The following is an 18,808-nucleotide window of genomic DNA, read 5'->3' on the forward strand; positions in this document are numbered from 1 at the left end:
AAATCTATTGATTTGAATCGGTCCAAATAGTTTTCAAAATTTAAGTTTGGTCAAGCCCTTTCGAATGGCACCAACCGCGATGAAATCGGTCAAGCCGTTCAAAAGTTATAAGCGGTTCACATACTTTCACACACAACACACACACACACACACACACACACATACATACAGACACCGTGACAATCTCGCGGGGATAGTCAGGAAAGCTTCCTGTGATCTTCAAACGTCGAGATCTGATGAAAACTCGATTTTTGCAAAACGGGGTGAAAACAATAACTTCCCGATTTTTGAAAATCTTCGATTTTCTTAGCGGGAAGTTAAAAATATTTTTAAAATGAATTTTAAAAGTAATTACTTTCTATATGAATTAATTTTTTAGTATTAATGTGCAACTTAAAGTTTTTTATTCTTGCACAATATTTTTATTAATTTTTTCATATTTTTCTTTGAATATAAATGAATAAAAACTCGGAAAATATTTAAATCTCACACAAAAGATATCGGTTTTGTCGGTACAAAAGTCTTCTGTACTACCCCAAGCCATGGTAACGCCGCTTACCAACGCGCTACATCATTTTGTCCTTTTTCAGTCTCAGTCAGCTGTTCTCAGTTGTGTGAGTGCGCTGAAAACGACAAACATTGCCCATAACAAAAACCAACCTCTTGTAAATTGTAAACACACTCTGTTAACCTATGATTTATTTACATTGTTTGTTTCATATTGTTGATTGTTTAAACTGTTTGAATAATTTTAATAATTTCGTGGATCATTGTTCAGGTTAGCACCATTATCCTACTATTTATTTACTTTATTTTGAAACAATATCTTTTAATTAATATCTGAATAACATACATAACAATTTTCGAATTTTAAACAATCAATTTTAGATTTTTTTTTAATTGTAAATTATGATAATAGAATTAACAGACATTGTTTTTCATCATTAAATATTTCAAGTGTATTGTCTTAAATACTCATAAAATTTATTTTTAAAAATTAATATTTAAAAATTTCGTGAAATTAATTATGAAAATTTTTTTTAAGGACTAAATTGAAATGAAAAATTTTTTTTTAATTCTTAAATTGAAACTACCGAAAAAAAAAATTTTTAAGTACTGAAAGTGGGTAAAAAAAAAAATAATTTACTTAAATAACTTTCAAAAAATTTTTTTAAGTTCTTTAAAAAAAAAAAAACAAATCTCTGCTACTTAAAATTTTATATCTTTTAATTAATATCTTGATAATTTATCCATAAAAATTCTCGAATTTTAAACAATCAATTCTAGATTTTTTTTAATTATAAATTATGATAATAGAATTAACAGACATTGTTTTTCATTTTTAAATATTTCAAGTATATTATCTTAAATAATTACAAAATTTATTTTTAAAAACTTGGTATTAAAAATTAAAATTTAAAAATTTTGTGAAATTAATTATGACAATTTTTTTTAATAACTAAATTAAAATAAAAAAAATTGATGAAAATTTTATGAAAATGAAGTTAGCCGACATTTCAAAATTTTTAGAAATTTTTTATTGAAAAAATTTCAATTAAACAATTAAGAAAAAAATTTCACATGTAAAAAACTTGAAATATTATATATAAGTGCAATTTTTTAGAAATATCTTTTTAGTTGTAATTTAAGAGCGGTTTATAGTTGATTTTCAAACGTGTTTTTCTCATGTATGTGATAAAATTTCGAAAAAAAAACTTCGATAAAAATAATTTAATTATCTATCGAAGAGCAAAGCGCTTTTTTGGAAAATTTTCATTTATTTATGCATAAAATGCGTTTTAAGATTCCATTTGTTGTACAAGTATGACAGAGATACTTTCGTTTGTCCAATAGAGGGCGAGAGAGAGAAAAAATATAAACCCTTCTTAATTAATAAAAAAAATCAAAAATTTTTAGACGTCTGCTAACTTCAGTGCCATAAAATTTTTAGTTTATTACAAAAAAAAAAAAAAAATTTTAAGTACTGAAAGTTGGTGAAAAAAAAAATAATTTACTAAATTTCAAAAAAATTTTTAGTTCTTTAAAAAAAAACAATCTCTGCTATTTAACATTTTATTTATTACTCAATTCCAGGTGTTCAAGATTAACCCAATTAATTCTCCAACAAATTTCTCAATAGTCAACCAGGAAGACAGACTAAAAATGGCATCACTGCAGCCGTTATGCACCGATGCGGTACCGTCAAACCCACTAAATCTCGACGAAGTCTGGGAGAACTTTCGTTTTGCTCTGGACCACGTGTACAACGACCGATCTATGTCCCAGCATCGTTTCATGGAATTATACTATCAGATCTACAACTACTTCTACATCTTTGTTCAAGTGAAGGGACGCCCACCCTCCCGGTTCTTCGACAACACCGCCGGGCGTATGACAATCTACCAGAAGCTCCTGGAGTACCTGGAGCTCCACGTAAGCCGCCTTTTCCAAAACTACTCCGGATTGAAGAACGAGGACCTGCTGAACTTCTACCTCAGCAAGTGGCAGCAGTACAAGATCAGCAGCAAGAAGTTTAACGGGATCTGCGCGTTTATGAACCGCCAGTGGGTCTACAGAGCCTTCGAGGAGGGCAAGATTAAAGTTTCTGACATTTACCAGCTCTGCTTGCTGGCCTGGCTCAACTTTTTCTCTGTCATGCTCTGCGGCCCGGTCACAGTCGCAGTTCTTCAGCTGATCGAGCGGGAGCGCAATGGGGAGGTGCTTGACCAAAACTTGATCTCCGGGACAGTTCAAAGCCTCATCGAGTTTGGAGAAACCGAGAGATTCAACTTCCCTTTAGACGGACCTATTCTTCATTTTTACGAGAAATACTTTGAGATATATTTCCTGGAGCACAGCGAGAAATATTACCAGCGAGAAGCAAGTACGACTTTCGCGGGATACCCCGAAAGCGAGTACTGGAACAAAGTCCAGCAGCGGCTGGACCAAGAAAGGAATAGAGCGAAACTTTATGGACTTCCCAAATCAACCGAAGAAAAGTTGATTGAAATTTGCGAACGCGCACTCATTCCAAAAGACCTTGAAAGTCTTTTGGCCGCGTGTAAAATTTAGGTTAAAAGTTTATTTGTTAATTAATTTAAGTTATAAGTTAAGATAATTAAGTTAAGCAGGAATAACTTGACAAAGATATTAATTTTAAGTTAAATAACTTATTTAAGATACTTGAAAAAAAAAAAATATGTTTAACATTTCGAAAGCTACAAAAAAATTGTTGAAATTTTTTTTTTTACAGTATTTTATAGAATTATTGTCATTTTTTTGAAAAAAAAAATTTTTTTTGTATTTAATTTTTCAAAATTTTGTGTGTTATTTAAAAAAAATTGTATTAAATTGATACAAAATATGTTAAATATTTAAGAAGAAAATTTTTATAAATGACAAAATTTTTTACTGATTCTCATAGATGTAATAATTTTTCTAACTCAGTAATAATAATAATAAACAAAAAATAATTTTGTAATATTGTAGTAGTTTTGATCACTTAATTTATCCTTGATATTCATTAAAAAAAATTAAAAAGCTTGGAAAAAAAAATTTTTCTGCAATTCAGAACGATGTTAAAATCTTTAAATCTTTAAAGAACTTTTGGAAGAAAAAATGTTTGATAAATTTTTGGGGGAGCTCATTATCCCTTCTCCATTTCCTCTCCTGCCCTTTGTCCCTCTACTTTAGTATATTTTGTTTGGAGAAGCCGGAATGTAATTGGTTAAAATCCGCCTACACACAAACGCACTCTAGGAAGTTCTTGAAAACTAAATAAATTTGCAACTAAATTATTTAACGTCCGATTTCAGTTTAGTTGTGATACTCTGTTGGTGAGGAACAGGTCAGATCAAAACTACCATAACTGTGAACAGCTTGCTTAATTTAATTTCGTTCAACTTTTTCTACTGAGTTACTAACCAGGTAAGCGCAAATATTATATTATTTATTTATTAATAAATTGTTGAATACTAAGGCAAAATACCCAGTAGTTGAACACCGTAAAAAACGGGGCAAATAGTTGAACAGAATTTTGAAATTAATAATATTTCAACTATCAAATATTTAATTTTAATATTATTAGTGATTTGTGACTTATAAAGATTCATCTTAAATTATTTTATAACAATCTTGTGATATATCAATAAAAGAAAAATTTATTAGCTTAATGCTATGCTATCTGAAATGTTAGTTCAACTACTACTGCTTTTATAGTATATCATTAAAACCTAAAAAATATAAATGAGGAGCTGAGTTTCAAAAGGGTATCTTTTCATTTTTGATAAATCGAGACAAAAAACTGATTATCTTCAATTATAAATATTTGTATTGAACTTTTTTTTAATTTAGCTATAAATTGCTATCGGTTATGAAGCTGCGATTCGATTTTCAATTATAAATCTTTATAATTCTCGAAATAATTAATATTTAAAAGTTCAGAAAACTGGTCTTCTAAAATATGAAAAGATACCCTTTTGAAAATCAGCTCCTCAAATATTCAATCATTTACGTTTTTTTTTACACATAAATAGATTTAAAATTGTTTATATTTTCATGAGAAACACATTTTTATATATTAAAGTAGGGTTGAATACGTTTTACTTTAAAAACTGTTCAACTACTGGGTATTTTATTTTATGAAGATTAAAAATTAATTTAAAAAAAAAAAAAGTTGAAAGAGTTTTAATTTATTACTTAACATTGAAATTATTTTTAAGAATTAATTTGTTAAAGTTTTTATTTTTTTGCTAAATATTGAATTTGATTTTAGAAAATTATTAAAAAAATTATCAAGACTTTTATACTTACTGCTCACAAAATAAATATACAAAAGTTCCCTACTAATACCAAATTACAAAAGAAGTCATTGAAGAAAAATTAAATTTTTATTTATGATGAGTCATTGCCAAATTCTCTTAGCCTATTCTAAGGTCACATCATAAATTTCGATTGGAAATAAATTTTAAAGTCATTAGTGTTAATAATTCTAATTGTCCTTCATATTCTGAGAAGTAGTTGGCTAAAATTTTGTTAAAACTCTTTGAATAGCTTAACTCCTACAAATCGTTAAAATTCAATTTCGCACAAAAGATTTTAAAACCCATTACTAATTTCTTTGTTCTAAAATTTCAGGCTTGCAAAAGATAAGGATGGAGTCAGAACGTTTTTCTTTACCTGCTAGCGAAGGTTCATTTTTACAAAATCCAGTTGAAATGACAGCATCGAAAATCTGGGAGAAAATTCGTCTGATTATGGACCGGATTTACTCAGAAAATCCTATGGACAACCGGCGTTTCCAGGAAATAGACGATCGAATCGAGGACTGTTTGGGATCCATGATTGAGCTCAAAGTGGCGGGAAATTTCACACCGAAAATAGTCTTCGGTATAGTGAATATAATTAACGAGGCACTCAAGAGCTACGTGAACAACTACGTCATACATGTCTTTGAAAGCTTCGATGAATTGGAAGGTGAAGACCTTAATTCTTCACACGTTCTCCTATCTTCATACAACACGAAGTGGGAAGCATACAAACAAAAAAACCGAGAGCTTCACAATGCCTTCGAGAGGATGAAAAATATTTTGTTGCACGAGTTTATGAACCATATGTTGATATATGAGTTTATAGACCGTCTCTGCGTACGAGAAGCTTCACAGCTTGATAAAAATTCATTTATCGATGTTTTCAAGCCCTCTTTTCTGATCTGGCGAAACGTTTTGCTTGCCGGGGAGAATAATTTAATGATCGTAAACGCGGCGCTGCAATTGATCGAAGCTGAGCGCGACGGGTTGGAGATAAATACCAGCCTGCTCTCGGAGGTGGTGCACAGCTACATCGAGCTTGGAGAACTCGACAGGAACGATTCTGACGACGGATCGGTCTTGAGCTTTTACGCGGAAGCCTTCGAGAAATTTTTCCTGGAGGACACCAGGCACTATTATCGCCAAGAAGTCAACTTTCTTTCAACGAACATCGTCGAAATTGACTATTGGACCAGAGTTCAGCAGCGGTTCGTCCAAGAAAAAGCGAGGGTGAAACTCTATCTCCACGAATCGACGGAAGAGAAGCTGATTACCCTCTGCAAGAACGAGCTAACTCCTAAATACTTGGAGGATCTCATTTCTGCGTTCCACCTGTAACTCAGTGAGTTAGTCAAATTTGAGGCTAGATAAAAAATTATTTCTTGTAAAGAATTTTAATTTTTTTTAAACGGTTAAATTAAAATTTAATCTCCATACTTGAGTATAATTATATAAACTCTAAAGATCCATGTATTTTATAAAAATGTATATAGTTCATATTTAATCGTTTAGTTTTATTTTTTTTTTTTTTTACAAAGATTTTTTACTTTGAAAAAACAAAATAATAAAAATTGAAATAATCTAGAAAATTGTGAAAACTAGATTGTATTTTTAGTAATAAAATAATCATAATATAAGATAACGAAAGCTGTTTGATGTGATCAAACTTAATATTAAAAAATAAGCATAATTATTTAAATAATAAAAATCTATGTATAAATGTACAGAATTTTTTTTTTTAACATTTTATTATATTTTCATGATTATTAATAAATAAATAAATAAAAATTCAATAAAAAAAAATAATTTTATGATATTGTAGTAGTTTTTGATCCCTCAATTGATGCTTGATTTCTCATCGGCAAATCAGAACGATGTTAAAATTTTTAAATATTTAAAAAACTTATGGAAGAAAAAAATTTTTGGGGTCAGCTCATTATCCCTTCCCCATTTTCCCTCATTCTCATTATCCCTCTTCCTTAGTATATTTTGTCTAGCCAGAATTTAATTAGTTAAAACCCGCCGACACATGAACGCACACTAGGAAAGTCTTGAAAACTAAAGAAATTTGCACCTAAATAGCTGTAAACAGTTTGCTTAATTTAATTTCGTTCAACTTTTTCTACTGAGTTACTAACCAGCAGGTAAGCGCAAATATTCTATTATTTATTTATTAATAAAATTGTTGAATACTAAGTTAAAATAACCAGTACTTGAATACCGTAAAAACGGGACCAATACTTGAACAGAATTTTTAAATTAATAATATTTTAACTATCAAATTTTTGATTTTAATGTTATTAGTGATTTGTGACATTAAGATTCATTTTCAATTATTTATAACGATCTTGTGATATATCAATAAAAGACGAATTTATTAGCTTAATGCTATGCTATCTGAAATGTTAGTTCAACTACTACTGCTTTTATAGTATATATTTAAAACCTGAAAAATATAAATATGTAATCACTTAAGTTTTTTTTTTTACACACAAATAGATTTAAAATTGTTTATATTTTCATGAGAAACACATTTTCATTTATTAAAGTAGGGTTGAATACGTTTTACTTTGAAAACTGTTCAGCTACTGGGTATTTTATTTTATAAAGAATAAAAATTAATTATTTAAAAAAAAAAAAGTTTAAAGAGTTTTAATTTATTACTAAACATTGAATTTATCATTTGAAATTATTTTAAAGAATTAATTTGTAAAATTTTTTATTTTTTTTACTAAATATTAAATAATTTGTTTTTAGAAAATTATTAAAAAAATTATCAAGATTTTTAAAATGTAACAAAAGTTGCAAAATTATTTTGTATAAAAATATAATTTTTTTTTAATTTAACAAAACTACGTATAGAATATGACTACAGAATGACTTTTCTCATTGTATACTTACTGCTCACAAAATAAATAGACAAAATTTTTCCACTAATACCATATTACAAAAGAAGTCATTGAAGGAAAATTAAATTTTTATTTATGAGTCATTAGGTCATTACCACGTTCTCAAAGCCTATTCTAAAGTCACACATAAATCCCCATTGGAAATAAATTTTAAAGTCATTAGTGTCAATAATATTAATTACCATTTACATTTTTGGGAATAATTACTAAAATTTTGTTAAAACTCTTTAAATAGCTTAACTCTTTCAAATCGTTAAAAGTCAATTCCGCACTGAAGATTTCAATACCCATTACTAATTTTTTTGTTTTAAAATTTCAGGCTTGCAAAAGATAAGGATGGAGTCAAAACTTTTTTCTCTACCTGCTAGCGAAGATTTATTTTCGCAAAATCCAGTTGGAATGGGAGCATCCAGAATCTGGGAGAAAATTCGTCTGATTATGGACCGAATTTACTCAGAAAACCCAATGGACAACCGGCATTTCCAAATACTAGAGGATCGAGTTGAGGATTGTTTCGGCATCATGCTTGAGCTCAAAGAAGCGATAAATTTAACACCGGAAATAGTCTTCGGTATATTTAATACAATTAACGAAAGACTCAAGAGCTACCTAAACATCTACATTACGCATCTCTTTGAAACGTTCCATGAATTGGCAGGTGAAGATCTTATTTCTTCGCATAATATCCTGTCTTCATACAACTCCAAGTGGGAAGCGTACAAACAAAAAAGCCGAGAGCTCTACGATGCCTTCGAGAGGGTGAACAATCTTTTGATGTATAAGTTTGGGGACCATCTCTGGACACAAGAGGCTTCGCAGCTTCATAATACATCATTTATCGATGTTTTCAAGCTCTCTTTTGTGACCTGGCGAAACGTTTTGCTTGCCGGGGATAATAATTTAATTATCGTAACCGCGGCGCTTCAATTAATCGAGGCCGAGCGCGACGGGTTTAAGATAAATACCAGCCTGCTCTCGGGGTTAGTGCACAGCTACATCGAGCTGGGAGAACTCTACAAGAACAATTCTGACGACGGATCAGTCCTGTATTTTTACGTGGAAGCTTTCGAAAAATTATTTCTGGAGGACACCATGCATTATTATCGCCGAGAAGTCAACTTCCTTTCATCGATCAACTGCGAAATCGACTATTGGACCAGAGCTCAGCAGCGGTTCGCTCAAGAAAGAGCGAGGGTGAAACTCTATCTTCACGAATCGACCGAAAAGAAGCTGATTACCGTCTGCGAGAACGAGCTAACTCCTAAATACCTCGAGGATCTTATGTCTGCGTTCAAGCTGTAACTCAGTGAGCTAGTAGAATTTAAGAGCAGTTTATAGTTGATTTTCGAACGTGTTTTTTTCATGTATGTGATAAAATTTCGAAAAAAAACTTCGAAAAAAATAATTTAATTATCTATCGAAGAGCGAAGCGCTTTTTTGGAAAATTTTCATTTATTTATGCATAAAATGCATTTTAAGATTCCATTTGTTGTACAAGTATGACAGAGATACTTTCGTTTATCCAATAGAGGGCGAGAGAGAGAAAAAATGTAAACCCTTCTTAAGTTCATTATATTTAATTTTATTTTTTTAAAAAGAATTTTTTTTTTTTTACGATTAAATTAAAGTGTGATAATATTTATTTTAAATTATTAATTACGAGATTAATAATTATTTATCATTGTATATAGTTAATGTTTATCCGTTTAGATATAAATATTTTTAGCCACATTGGCAAAAAAATTAAATTGGTTCAAGAGAAAAATTTTTTAACTAAAAATATTATTTTTAAGAGTTTGAATAAATTTTTTTATATTTTAAGTAAATTTTGCTTAATTTAACATGATCAAACTCTTAAAAATGATTTTTTGAATCAAGAATTTTTATTGAGAATAAAGTTTATTTTTTGTCTGTAATTTTAGAGTTTTTTTTTAATAAAATAATATTAGGTTGTAAATTTTGTAAACTTTAGAGAAATGTAATAAAACTTGAGTTTGATTTAAATTTAATCTTCATATTTTAGTATGATTATATAAACTCTAAATATTCGAGTATTTTATGAAAATGTATATAAGTAGTTCATATTTAAGCGTTTAGTTTTACTTTTTTTTTATAAAGATTTTTCACTTTGAAAAAACAAAATAATAAAAATTGAAATAATCTAGAAAATTGTGAAAAGTAGATTATATTTTTTACAATAAAATAATTATAAAAATTATTTGATGTAATCAAACTTAATTTAAAAAAATAATCATGATTTTATAAATTGTAAAAATCTATGTATAAGTATACAGTATTTTTTTTTTTTAATTTATTATATTGTCATAATAAATAAATAAATAAATGAATAAAAATTCAATCAGTATGTGCATTTATATGACGTAATAGCAATACAAGTCTAAAAAATTATTCAGACGTGAATATCAGAGCAGAGACGTCTGCGACTTGATGGTGATAATTAATCTCATGTCGTCAGCATGCAACATGCAACTGCATATGCCAATCCAAATTACCATATGTCCCCATGCGGTGTTAGTTATTGAGAGTACCTCTGGTGATGATAGTAAGAGCCATTTATGCTATTACTAAATATAGTTCGCCAATGACAATTCCATTACACCTCCATGTTTTCAAACATTTCGTTTATTTAGCTCGATAAATATACTATTTACATCTTAAAACACTCTCGAAATTTAATGTTTAATTTATTTGGTAATTAGCAATGAATATTCATTTTATTTTTTAAATTTTATCCAAAAAAAAATGATTTAAATTTGTTGATCCGATAATTAGAATTTTAAAAAATCGCGGTTATAAGTAATAAGTTGCTAACTTGTCTTCTTGATAAAATGTTGGTACACTGTAAAGTTGTTAATTCTTACACCAACAGATGCTGCTTTGTACGTATCTAAAATTACAAGAATTTATTTCTATCATAACCTTTCATTACTAAGTCTCATATCGTGCCTGCAAGATCGTTCATTTACTGTACGATAAATAATATATCGACAAATTTATATTCATATATTGAATAACTAATTCTGTAAAAATGTCATCGAGTGAAGAATCCGACTCCATTTCGACTGAGAGTTTCCAAGATCTCAAGTGCTCAGAAGAACTGGACCGTTCATCGCCGACATTGTGGCCAAAACACTTGGTGGAGAAATTCGTTCACAAAAACAATGTCAAAGTTGATGATGATGGTGACTCTTGGAAAGAATTATTATTCAATATCCAGGGAAAGGATTTGCTCGAAATTAACGACTTGAGCAAGCTTACAATGCTTGATCTTATTGCCAGAGCCAAGAAAATTCAAGATTGGGCCTACGAACTTGAACTCGAGGAAACTAAAGAAATAAATCGTGCTAAATATCTGGGTATTTTTGAAAAGTAATGAAATTATTTTTTGTTTATACTTTTAAACTTGATTATTTTTGAATAAAATGTGAAACTTTTTCTAAATTTGGCGTTTTTTATTTATTTTAAAATAGTTTTAGTTAATAAGGTAAAAGCCCCAATAGATGATCATGTACCAGTATATGATCACTCCATGTATTTGTATACCTATATTTGTGAATATAGATATACAAATACATGGAGTGATCATATACTGGTACGTGATCATCTATTGGGGCTTTTACCTTACTCATTAGTTATAAGTTTGTAAAATAATTTTAACTAGAAACTTTGCAGTCACTATGTGACTTCCGTGACTTGTGAACTATAAATAAATAAAATTTTGCTTCATTAAATAATGACTTTTGTGAAATTGCACTGTACTTTTTTAACTATTGACATTTTTAAAAATATAAGCTCATCCCGATGTTACACTCATCAAGAGCTTTCATTTGAGTACCCACATGCATTTTGATATATTTTTCATATATACATATATATAATATATATAAATATATGAAAAATTGATGTGGGTACTCAAATGAAAGGTCTCGATGAGTGTAACATCGGGATGAGCTTATATCTTTAAAAATGTCAATAGTTCATGAGATACAAGGCCATTTCTTAATTATGTATCTAAAGATAGAGCATTTTCGAATGCAGCCTAAATACTCATCATAATAAGATGACTACTGGTGAGGATGATATGAAACCATGAATAGGCACAACTCCAGGTCAAGACTTCTCCAACGATACCAAATTTAACTATAAAAACCCATTTTTTCATATAAATACACTGATGGCCACAAAATTTTGCTTATTCTCTCAATAATATAGATTACCAAAATTATAAAAAATACTTTTTATATTAAGCATTTTTTTAAATAAGCTTGAATTTTTACTATAACTTTATAAGCTTAAATATAAACTATTGTAAGTTTATAAACATAACGTTTTTTTGTCAAACCAAAATTTGTTATAAAATTAGAATATTTTTTTATAATTAATTATTAAACTCGCATATTTATTTATGGACTACGATAAAATAAACAACTGCTTACACAAGAATAGATTCTGAAATCATGATAATGAACATTGAATATTCGTGTTTGAGATCTTACTCGACTAATTATGGAATTTCTAATCAATGTTACTGTCTCGCATATGTAGAGTTAAGAGACCTTATCTCGTATTCCCCATTAGACATTTTCGTCCGATTTCCCGATAACTAACAATATTAGCATCCTCCATTCCAAAGTACCATTACCCTCTTACCCTATCTCGCTAAAGACTCTCGAACTCTTCATTTAAGAATCCAATCGATTGTTTGAAAAATAATCCATAGCAATTTACAAAAGACCTAGCATAAAATTACGTCAGCTAACTGAACAACAATCGCATTTCTATTTTTGTCCAACTACAAGTAATACAAATACTTTTTTAAATCGACAAATATACTGGGTATTGAAAATCGGTATCAACAGCACTAAAGAACCGCCTAAGGAGCGCTTGGATGCAAACATCGAATGCAGGTGACTCGCTTTCGTAGATTGGATTATGTTATCAGGGATATCGAGTCTGTTGGGATTCAATTAAAGTGACGAGTGAACATGAAGTAAATCGATTTGTAGACTTGGCTATTACCGACAAATACACCTATATTGCGACAAAATGCTGAGACAAGAGACAAGTTAACCCGGCACTGGGATAAAGATATAAATACCGTTTCAGGTTTCAATAATTCATTGTGTGACGCAAGCATTTCTCCCAGCTAAGTGGAATTCTAGCTATCGAGTTAATTTCATAAGCAACTATTAGAAATAAAAATAAACAATTTGATAATATAACGAGAAAAGTACAGTAGATGCAGATACGGTGTACAACTTAATTGATTTTATAATACTTTGTTGAAAGAATGAGAAAACTATTTAGAATCCCTCCCACCCTTTAACATACCGAGAAGAAGTTGAATTTATCTCCAGCTTTTCATTGTTTCCGTACTTTTGCAATTACTGTTTCAAGTACTATACACTGAAGTATGCAATAAAAAACAGACTAAAGTTTACATATACTTATAAATTTATCGATTCAAATATAAACGTATCGGTTGTTAATTAAAAACTCGATTTATTTAATATCTACAAAAGATATTTCAAGTTGCGCAATGCAAAGGGGGTGGAAAAGTTTTTAAGTTTTATTGAGTTAGTTTTCGTTGGGTTTCACGGTGCGCTCGGAAATAAGTTTGCTGCAGTTGTTACGAGTGGGCAATCCTATATGCTTATGCGCTTGAAGATAGGATTTTCAGTTTAAATCGGCTCTGAAGCTCTCAAGGGTATGTTATACGCAACGTTAATCTCGGAATCCCTACTTAAGTTTGTCGTTTAAATGGAATGCATGTTACTATTAAATCCAGATAATACTTGGATAAAAATATCAACCGCATGTAGAATAATATTAAAGAAATTAATATTTTAATTATTTTTACTATCCACGATGATTTTTCATTTCAAATGGATTGTGTATTAGTGATGGAGGTGTAATGAGAAAGAACGCAACGCGTTTCATTTAGAAATCGATACACGTGTAGTACATTACACAGAAAATCTGGGGTTTGATAGACCGAAAATGATAAACGGGCCAATATTCACCAGCATACGGTATCATTTGTATTCATGTAATGCACATTGTATTAATTTGAATTTAACCGTTAAAATATAGCCACGTGTGAGCATCTAGATAAATATCATGTTACTATACCATCTAGAATGAGATATTGTCATGTTACCAAGGATCAACTTAATTTCCGGTCACCGAATTGATTTAATGCGTTTCCAAATCAAAACTCGATTGTTAGTTTAATAATGCTCTCTGTAAATTATGTGCTGGGTGGTTAATAAACGTGTGATGAGATAGTGGCTCGCAATTGTCCTGAAGTTATCAATTTTTTATCGAGGTTAATAATTTCGTTATATATATATATATATATATATATGATATCGTAAATAGAATAAAGAAAATTTTTTATCAGGATGAATATCATAAAATGGGTTTATATAATTTTATTTGATGTCGTTAGAAAGGTCTTGACCTGAATTGATACTTTTGAATTGTTTATAATTAAAAAAAAAATTTTTTGAAGTCGTCTTAATTAAATTCGTAGATTTTCAAATCTATTTTGTCACATTTTTCATTAAATTTTTAATAATAGATCTTCTGAAGAAAATATTATTTTTAAAATGTATTTTAAAAGTTAAAAATATAAAAAAATTATGTAGCTGTCTTTTGAATCCTACTTTTCAGTTTTCGACAATTTAATTTTGACTGCGGGTTGGTAATCTAATGTATTAAATATTTAAACAATAAATTATCAATTAATATGAATTAAAAACAATTAATAAAGTTTTAATAGTGTATTTAAAAGACTTAAATAAGCCCATAAAAAATTATTAATTAAATTCCCAGATAATTTTAGCAAAATTCTTAGACTTGCGAAATGAACAATAATTCTCAGTCTATCACCAGCAATTAAATAACAAAAATAAAGGAAACTTTGACAACTGCATAAAATTAAATTAACGGTAGTTTTATCTTGATTTTCACTTTTCGGATCGATAATAAATTTAAAGACGCGTCAACCTGCCAGCCCGTCATTAAACTGTCGTGCTTCTATTCTGAAAATCCACTTACCACTTTTTAAATTCAATCATAAACTTATAATTTTCTTCCTACAACCGACTAATAAATCAACTTTTACTTAAGATTAAATACATTTTTGACTCATTTATCACTCAAAGTTTAACTTTTTTCGTAAATAACAATTATCTTTTTTTTCTTCCCACTTCACACAAAACTTTAGTACTTTTTGTCGCGTTGTCGTTTGTACCGACACGTATATTTAAAACAAAAAAAAGCCCTTTGTTCTATCGCACAGAGCAGTGCAAAAAAATTATTTCCAACTTTTTTTATCTCGACATATGTTTCTTTACTCACAAAACATAATTATCTCTCACAAAGATTTTATAAAAAATTATTTTTATTTTTCAAAATGTTGAAAAATGTTTTTTTCCATTACAATCTCGAATATTTTAATGTCACAAATTTTTCAGCTTTGAAAAAATTTATTTAATATGCTAAAAGCTTTTTTATTGTGTAAAAAATATTCTCTGTAATTAAAAAAAATATTTTGCGACTACTGTTAATAAATAAAATCAATTTAATTTATTTGTAATCAAATAAAAATGTTCAACGATATTTTAAAATAAATGGGAAGATTAAAATAGCAATTAATTGTTTAATATCCCAATAAAATTAATTCCAGCTGATTATATTGCAAAATAATAATAAAGGGAGCCTAAAAGATAAATACTATTGAAATTGTTTTTAATTACTTTGGCCTAGCATGCCAGCGATGTATTTAAACTATCTATACTGCTACTGGTAAAATATACTACAACAACGTTAAATTGCCAGTGTCATTAAATTAGCATGACCTACATAGACCTTGTTTCTCGGGTAGTGTTTACAGCTGATAGAGAAATAGCGCGTTATATCATCGCTGGGTTTATTTTTTATTTTTCTCGCCAGGGTTTGTTTATTTAAAATAGTAATTAATTATAAACACCTGTTGAGAGAAAAATGATAATGTAACTATTTAATTTATATTTATTAATTATTTTACAACGCATTCACTTTATACTTACACTTGATTTAATAAATTTTACACGAGATATTAATTAATAATTTAATTACGCTGTAATATTAATCACACCAACAGAAAATCTAAATGATTATTTAATTATTTGAAATACACTTTCAATATATATTTACGCAAATAAAAGATTTTAATATTTAAAGTGCTGAATAAATAAAATCCATTATCTGGCGTTTTATTTGTTGGCATATATATCTCAAGCCTAAGGATTAAATTATTTAAATAAATAGCGACTGGAGTTTTTTAGAGCCGGTGAAAAAATTCAGTTGACATGGATTTAATTCAATGTTCTTCCTCAAGCACTGTACTCGACGAATCGGAGCTTTTATACTTGATAATAAATTTAAAATGAAACTTTCACGATTCAAAGATACGAATGCTTCAAAGGGAATTCGCTTTAAACAATAAACTGATTGTCGGAACTATGGGATGTGATCAATCATATAAACTGGTTATGATAATTATATTTAATTTGTAGTAGAGAAACAAAAGGTCTTTAGCCTTTATGCTTCTGATGCATTAGATATAGTATTATATCAATTAATCCTATTATTTGTTCGCGTTGTCCCAACCAGACGGATTATTTTATTTGATTGTTAAATTACTCACGATTTAATAATTCAATCACTCTTTAATTAAAATAAACAATCATATGACTACTAAAAATTACAAACTGGTCATCTCGATTAAACGATTCATTAACAATAAGCATGAGAATTAATTTAGCAGATATTCAATCATTTTTTTAATAAATTATGACAAAAAAAAAGAGAGAAAAAAATGAACATGTAGAAATTTTAAAAAATTATAAATGAAATTTTTAAAAAAAGATTTATTTGTTAAATAAAATTTAAAAATTATCAAGTGACTGCTAATTTTAATGTCATACTATGTTCATATTTTATTTGATGGATAACTTTACACTTAATTAACAATTATACATGCTGCAAAATTATATTGATACGTAAATCACTCACCAGTGCTGCAATATTCAAAAATCCACTCCACTAGTTTCATCTGCTTCTTCCTTTCTGAGAAATAAATGTAATTTATTTTTTTAAAAATTATCCTGAAATCAGCAGACATATGACAATTATTTATGAAAATTAAGTTAGCCGACATCTAAAAATTTTATTAAAACAAATTATTACAAAAAAATAAAAAAAAATTTTTATTTGAAAAAAACTTGAAAAACTTTAAATGCAATTTTGAAAAAATATTTTTTTGCTCCAATATAATAAATGAAAAAAAAAAAATTAAGAATTGGAAATGTCGGCTAACTTTGGTATTATCAATTATTTTAATCTTTATTACAAAAAAAAAAAAAAAAAAAAAATTACTTTAAAAAAATTAATGTTATTAAAAAAAAATTCAACTTCTAGGAACTTGTGAAATGTTTTTATAATTTGATTTTTATAATTATAATTTCATTATAAAAATCAAAAAATTAGTATATGTCTTTTGATTTTAATATTATTGAAAAAATAATGATTACTAACTTTTAAAAAAATAAATAAAATATTTTTATAGATTTATAATTTAATTTGTTTTATTATTTTTATCAACCGACACCAAATGACTATTCACTTTTCACAAGTACGACATAAAAAACGGCACTCCGAATAATAATATTTAAAAATTAAATTTTGTTAAATAATTCCAAAGTTTCTATAAAAATAACGCAAATAATAAACTCCAATAATTTTTTCGCTTACGAAAATAAAGAACTTGTCAATCAAACGTCAAACCTCTCGAAAATTCAATCTAAATAATGTATATAGATATACTATTGCACTAATTTTAAAATGGCAAACAATTAACCCGACATCCTACTCTATTAATCGAATTTAAACGCCGCGATCATTAAATTTCTACTAAAAATAAATTATTCAATTGTTTCTACGATATATTTACAACAATAAATCAATATATAAACGAAAAAAGAATAAATATTTATTCAAATAAATGGCAGAAAAATCTGAGCGCCTCTCAACACTCCTACCCGTTCTGGAGCATTCGACACAAGTGACGCCATCTTGTAACCGTTACATTACCAGCGGGAATTTAAAAGATTTTGGCGCCATCTATTCCGGATATTTGAATTAAGAATTTCTATTTTACCAAATCCTCATAAATTTTACATTTTTTAATTCTAAATATAAAAAATAATTAAAACATAGTTAATAAAATTAGTTTTTATTAATAATTTCTTTTTTTTTTTTTTAATTACGAATAAAAAAAAGTCACAATTTTATAAATTATTTTTTAAATAATAAAAAAATACTGTAAAAAATTTTATTTTACTTTTAAAAAAATAAATTGTCTTAAAAAAATAATTAAACTATTGAATTTTTATTTAAAAAAATTATTTTATTGTTTTTTTAATAAATGAAAATTAAAGTAGCAGATATTTGATAAATTTTAGAATTTTTTTTTTAAATAAATTATTGCAAAAAAAATTGACATCTAGAAATTAAAAAAAATTAAAAATGCAATTTAAAATGAATTTTTTGTAAGAAATTTTTTTTTTAAATAAAATTAACAAATTGTGAAGTGACGCCTAACTTTAATGTCGTTTTAATAAATATTATGATTATGACATTAAAGTTAGCAGTCACTTAACCATTTTTTAATTTTTTTTAATAAATAAATTTGCTCCAAAAAATTATTTCGAAAAAATTTGATTTTTTATTTTTTTAATTTTCTAAACGTCAATTTTTTTTCTCATTTTCTATTAATTTACTTCTTAAAAAAATTCTTAAAATTATAAAATATCTGCTAAATTAATTTTCATATAAATATTAACAGCACTAAAGTTAGCAGATGTTTAAAAATTTTTGAATTATTTTTATTAATTAAATTACAACTAAAAAGATATTTTTAAAAAATTGCACTTATAGTTTTTAAAATTTTCTACATGTGAAATTTTTTTTTAATTGTTTAATTGAAATTTTTAGAACTTTTTTTTATTAAAAAATTTATTG

The 18,808-nt window shown here is 27.5% G+C and overlaps 4 protein-coding genes and 1 long non-coding RNA gene across 5 annotated transcripts; 4 read left to right on the forward strand and 1 right to left on the reverse strand.

The window, feature by feature from the left end:
* Positions 1-590: 590 nt before the first annotated feature.
* On the forward strand, positions 591-3,210 carry LOC123259519 (cullin-1-like). Its single transcript, XM_044720073.1, has 2 exons — positions 591-778; positions 2,095-3,210. The coding sequence occupies exon 2, from the start codon at positions 2,164-2,166 to the stop codon at positions 3,070-3,072; it is 909 nt and encodes a 302-aa protein (XP_044576008.1). The 5' UTR covers positions 591-778; positions 2,095-2,163; the 3' UTR covers positions 3,073-3,210.
* A 380-nt stretch (positions 3,211-3,590) lies between these two features.
* LOC123259517 (cullin-1-like) lies at positions 3,591-6,224 on the forward strand. The gene is made up of 2 exons (XM_044720071.1): positions 3,591-3,927; positions 5,137-6,224. Exon 2 carries the CDS (start codon positions 5,154-5,156, stop codon positions 6,144-6,146), a length of 993 nt encoding a protein of 330 aa, XP_044576006.1. The 5' UTR covers positions 3,591-3,927; positions 5,137-5,153; the 3' UTR covers positions 6,147-6,224.
* LOC123259522 lies at positions 5,604-8,630 on the reverse strand. The gene is made up of 4 exons (XR_006508260.1): positions 8,521-8,630; positions 8,005-8,010; positions 6,083-6,085; positions 5,604-5,641 (listed from the first exon to the last, which is right to left on the reverse strand). It is a non-coding gene; the product is annotated as an uncharacterized LOC123259522 (long non-coding RNA).
* Positions 6,900-9,041, forward strand: LOC123259518 (cullin-1-like). Its single transcript, XM_044720072.1, has 2 exons — positions 6,900-6,952; positions 8,037-9,041. Exon 2 carries the CDS (start codon positions 8,054-8,056, stop codon positions 9,017-9,019), a length of 966 nt encoding a protein of 321 aa, XP_044576007.1. The 5' UTR covers positions 6,900-6,952; positions 8,037-8,053; the 3' UTR covers positions 9,020-9,041.
* Positions 9,042-10,635: 1,594 nt separating this feature from the next.
* On the forward strand, positions 10,636-11,176 carry LOC123259520 (protein lin-52 homolog). The gene has a single exon (XM_044720074.1). It carries the CDS (start codon positions 10,767-10,769, stop codon positions 11,109-11,111), a length of 345 nt encoding a protein of 114 aa, XP_044576009.1. The 5' UTR covers positions 10,636-10,766; the 3' UTR covers positions 11,112-11,176.
* Positions 11,177-18,808: the final 7,632 nt, after the last annotated feature.

Source organism: Cotesia glomerata, linkage group LG2, assembly GCF_020080835.1.
Source record: "Cotesia glomerata isolate CgM1 linkage group LG2, MPM_Cglom_v2.3, whole genome shotgun sequence".
Lineage (NCBI taxonomy): Eukaryota > Metazoa > Arthropoda > Insecta > Hymenoptera > Braconidae > Cotesia > Cotesia glomerata.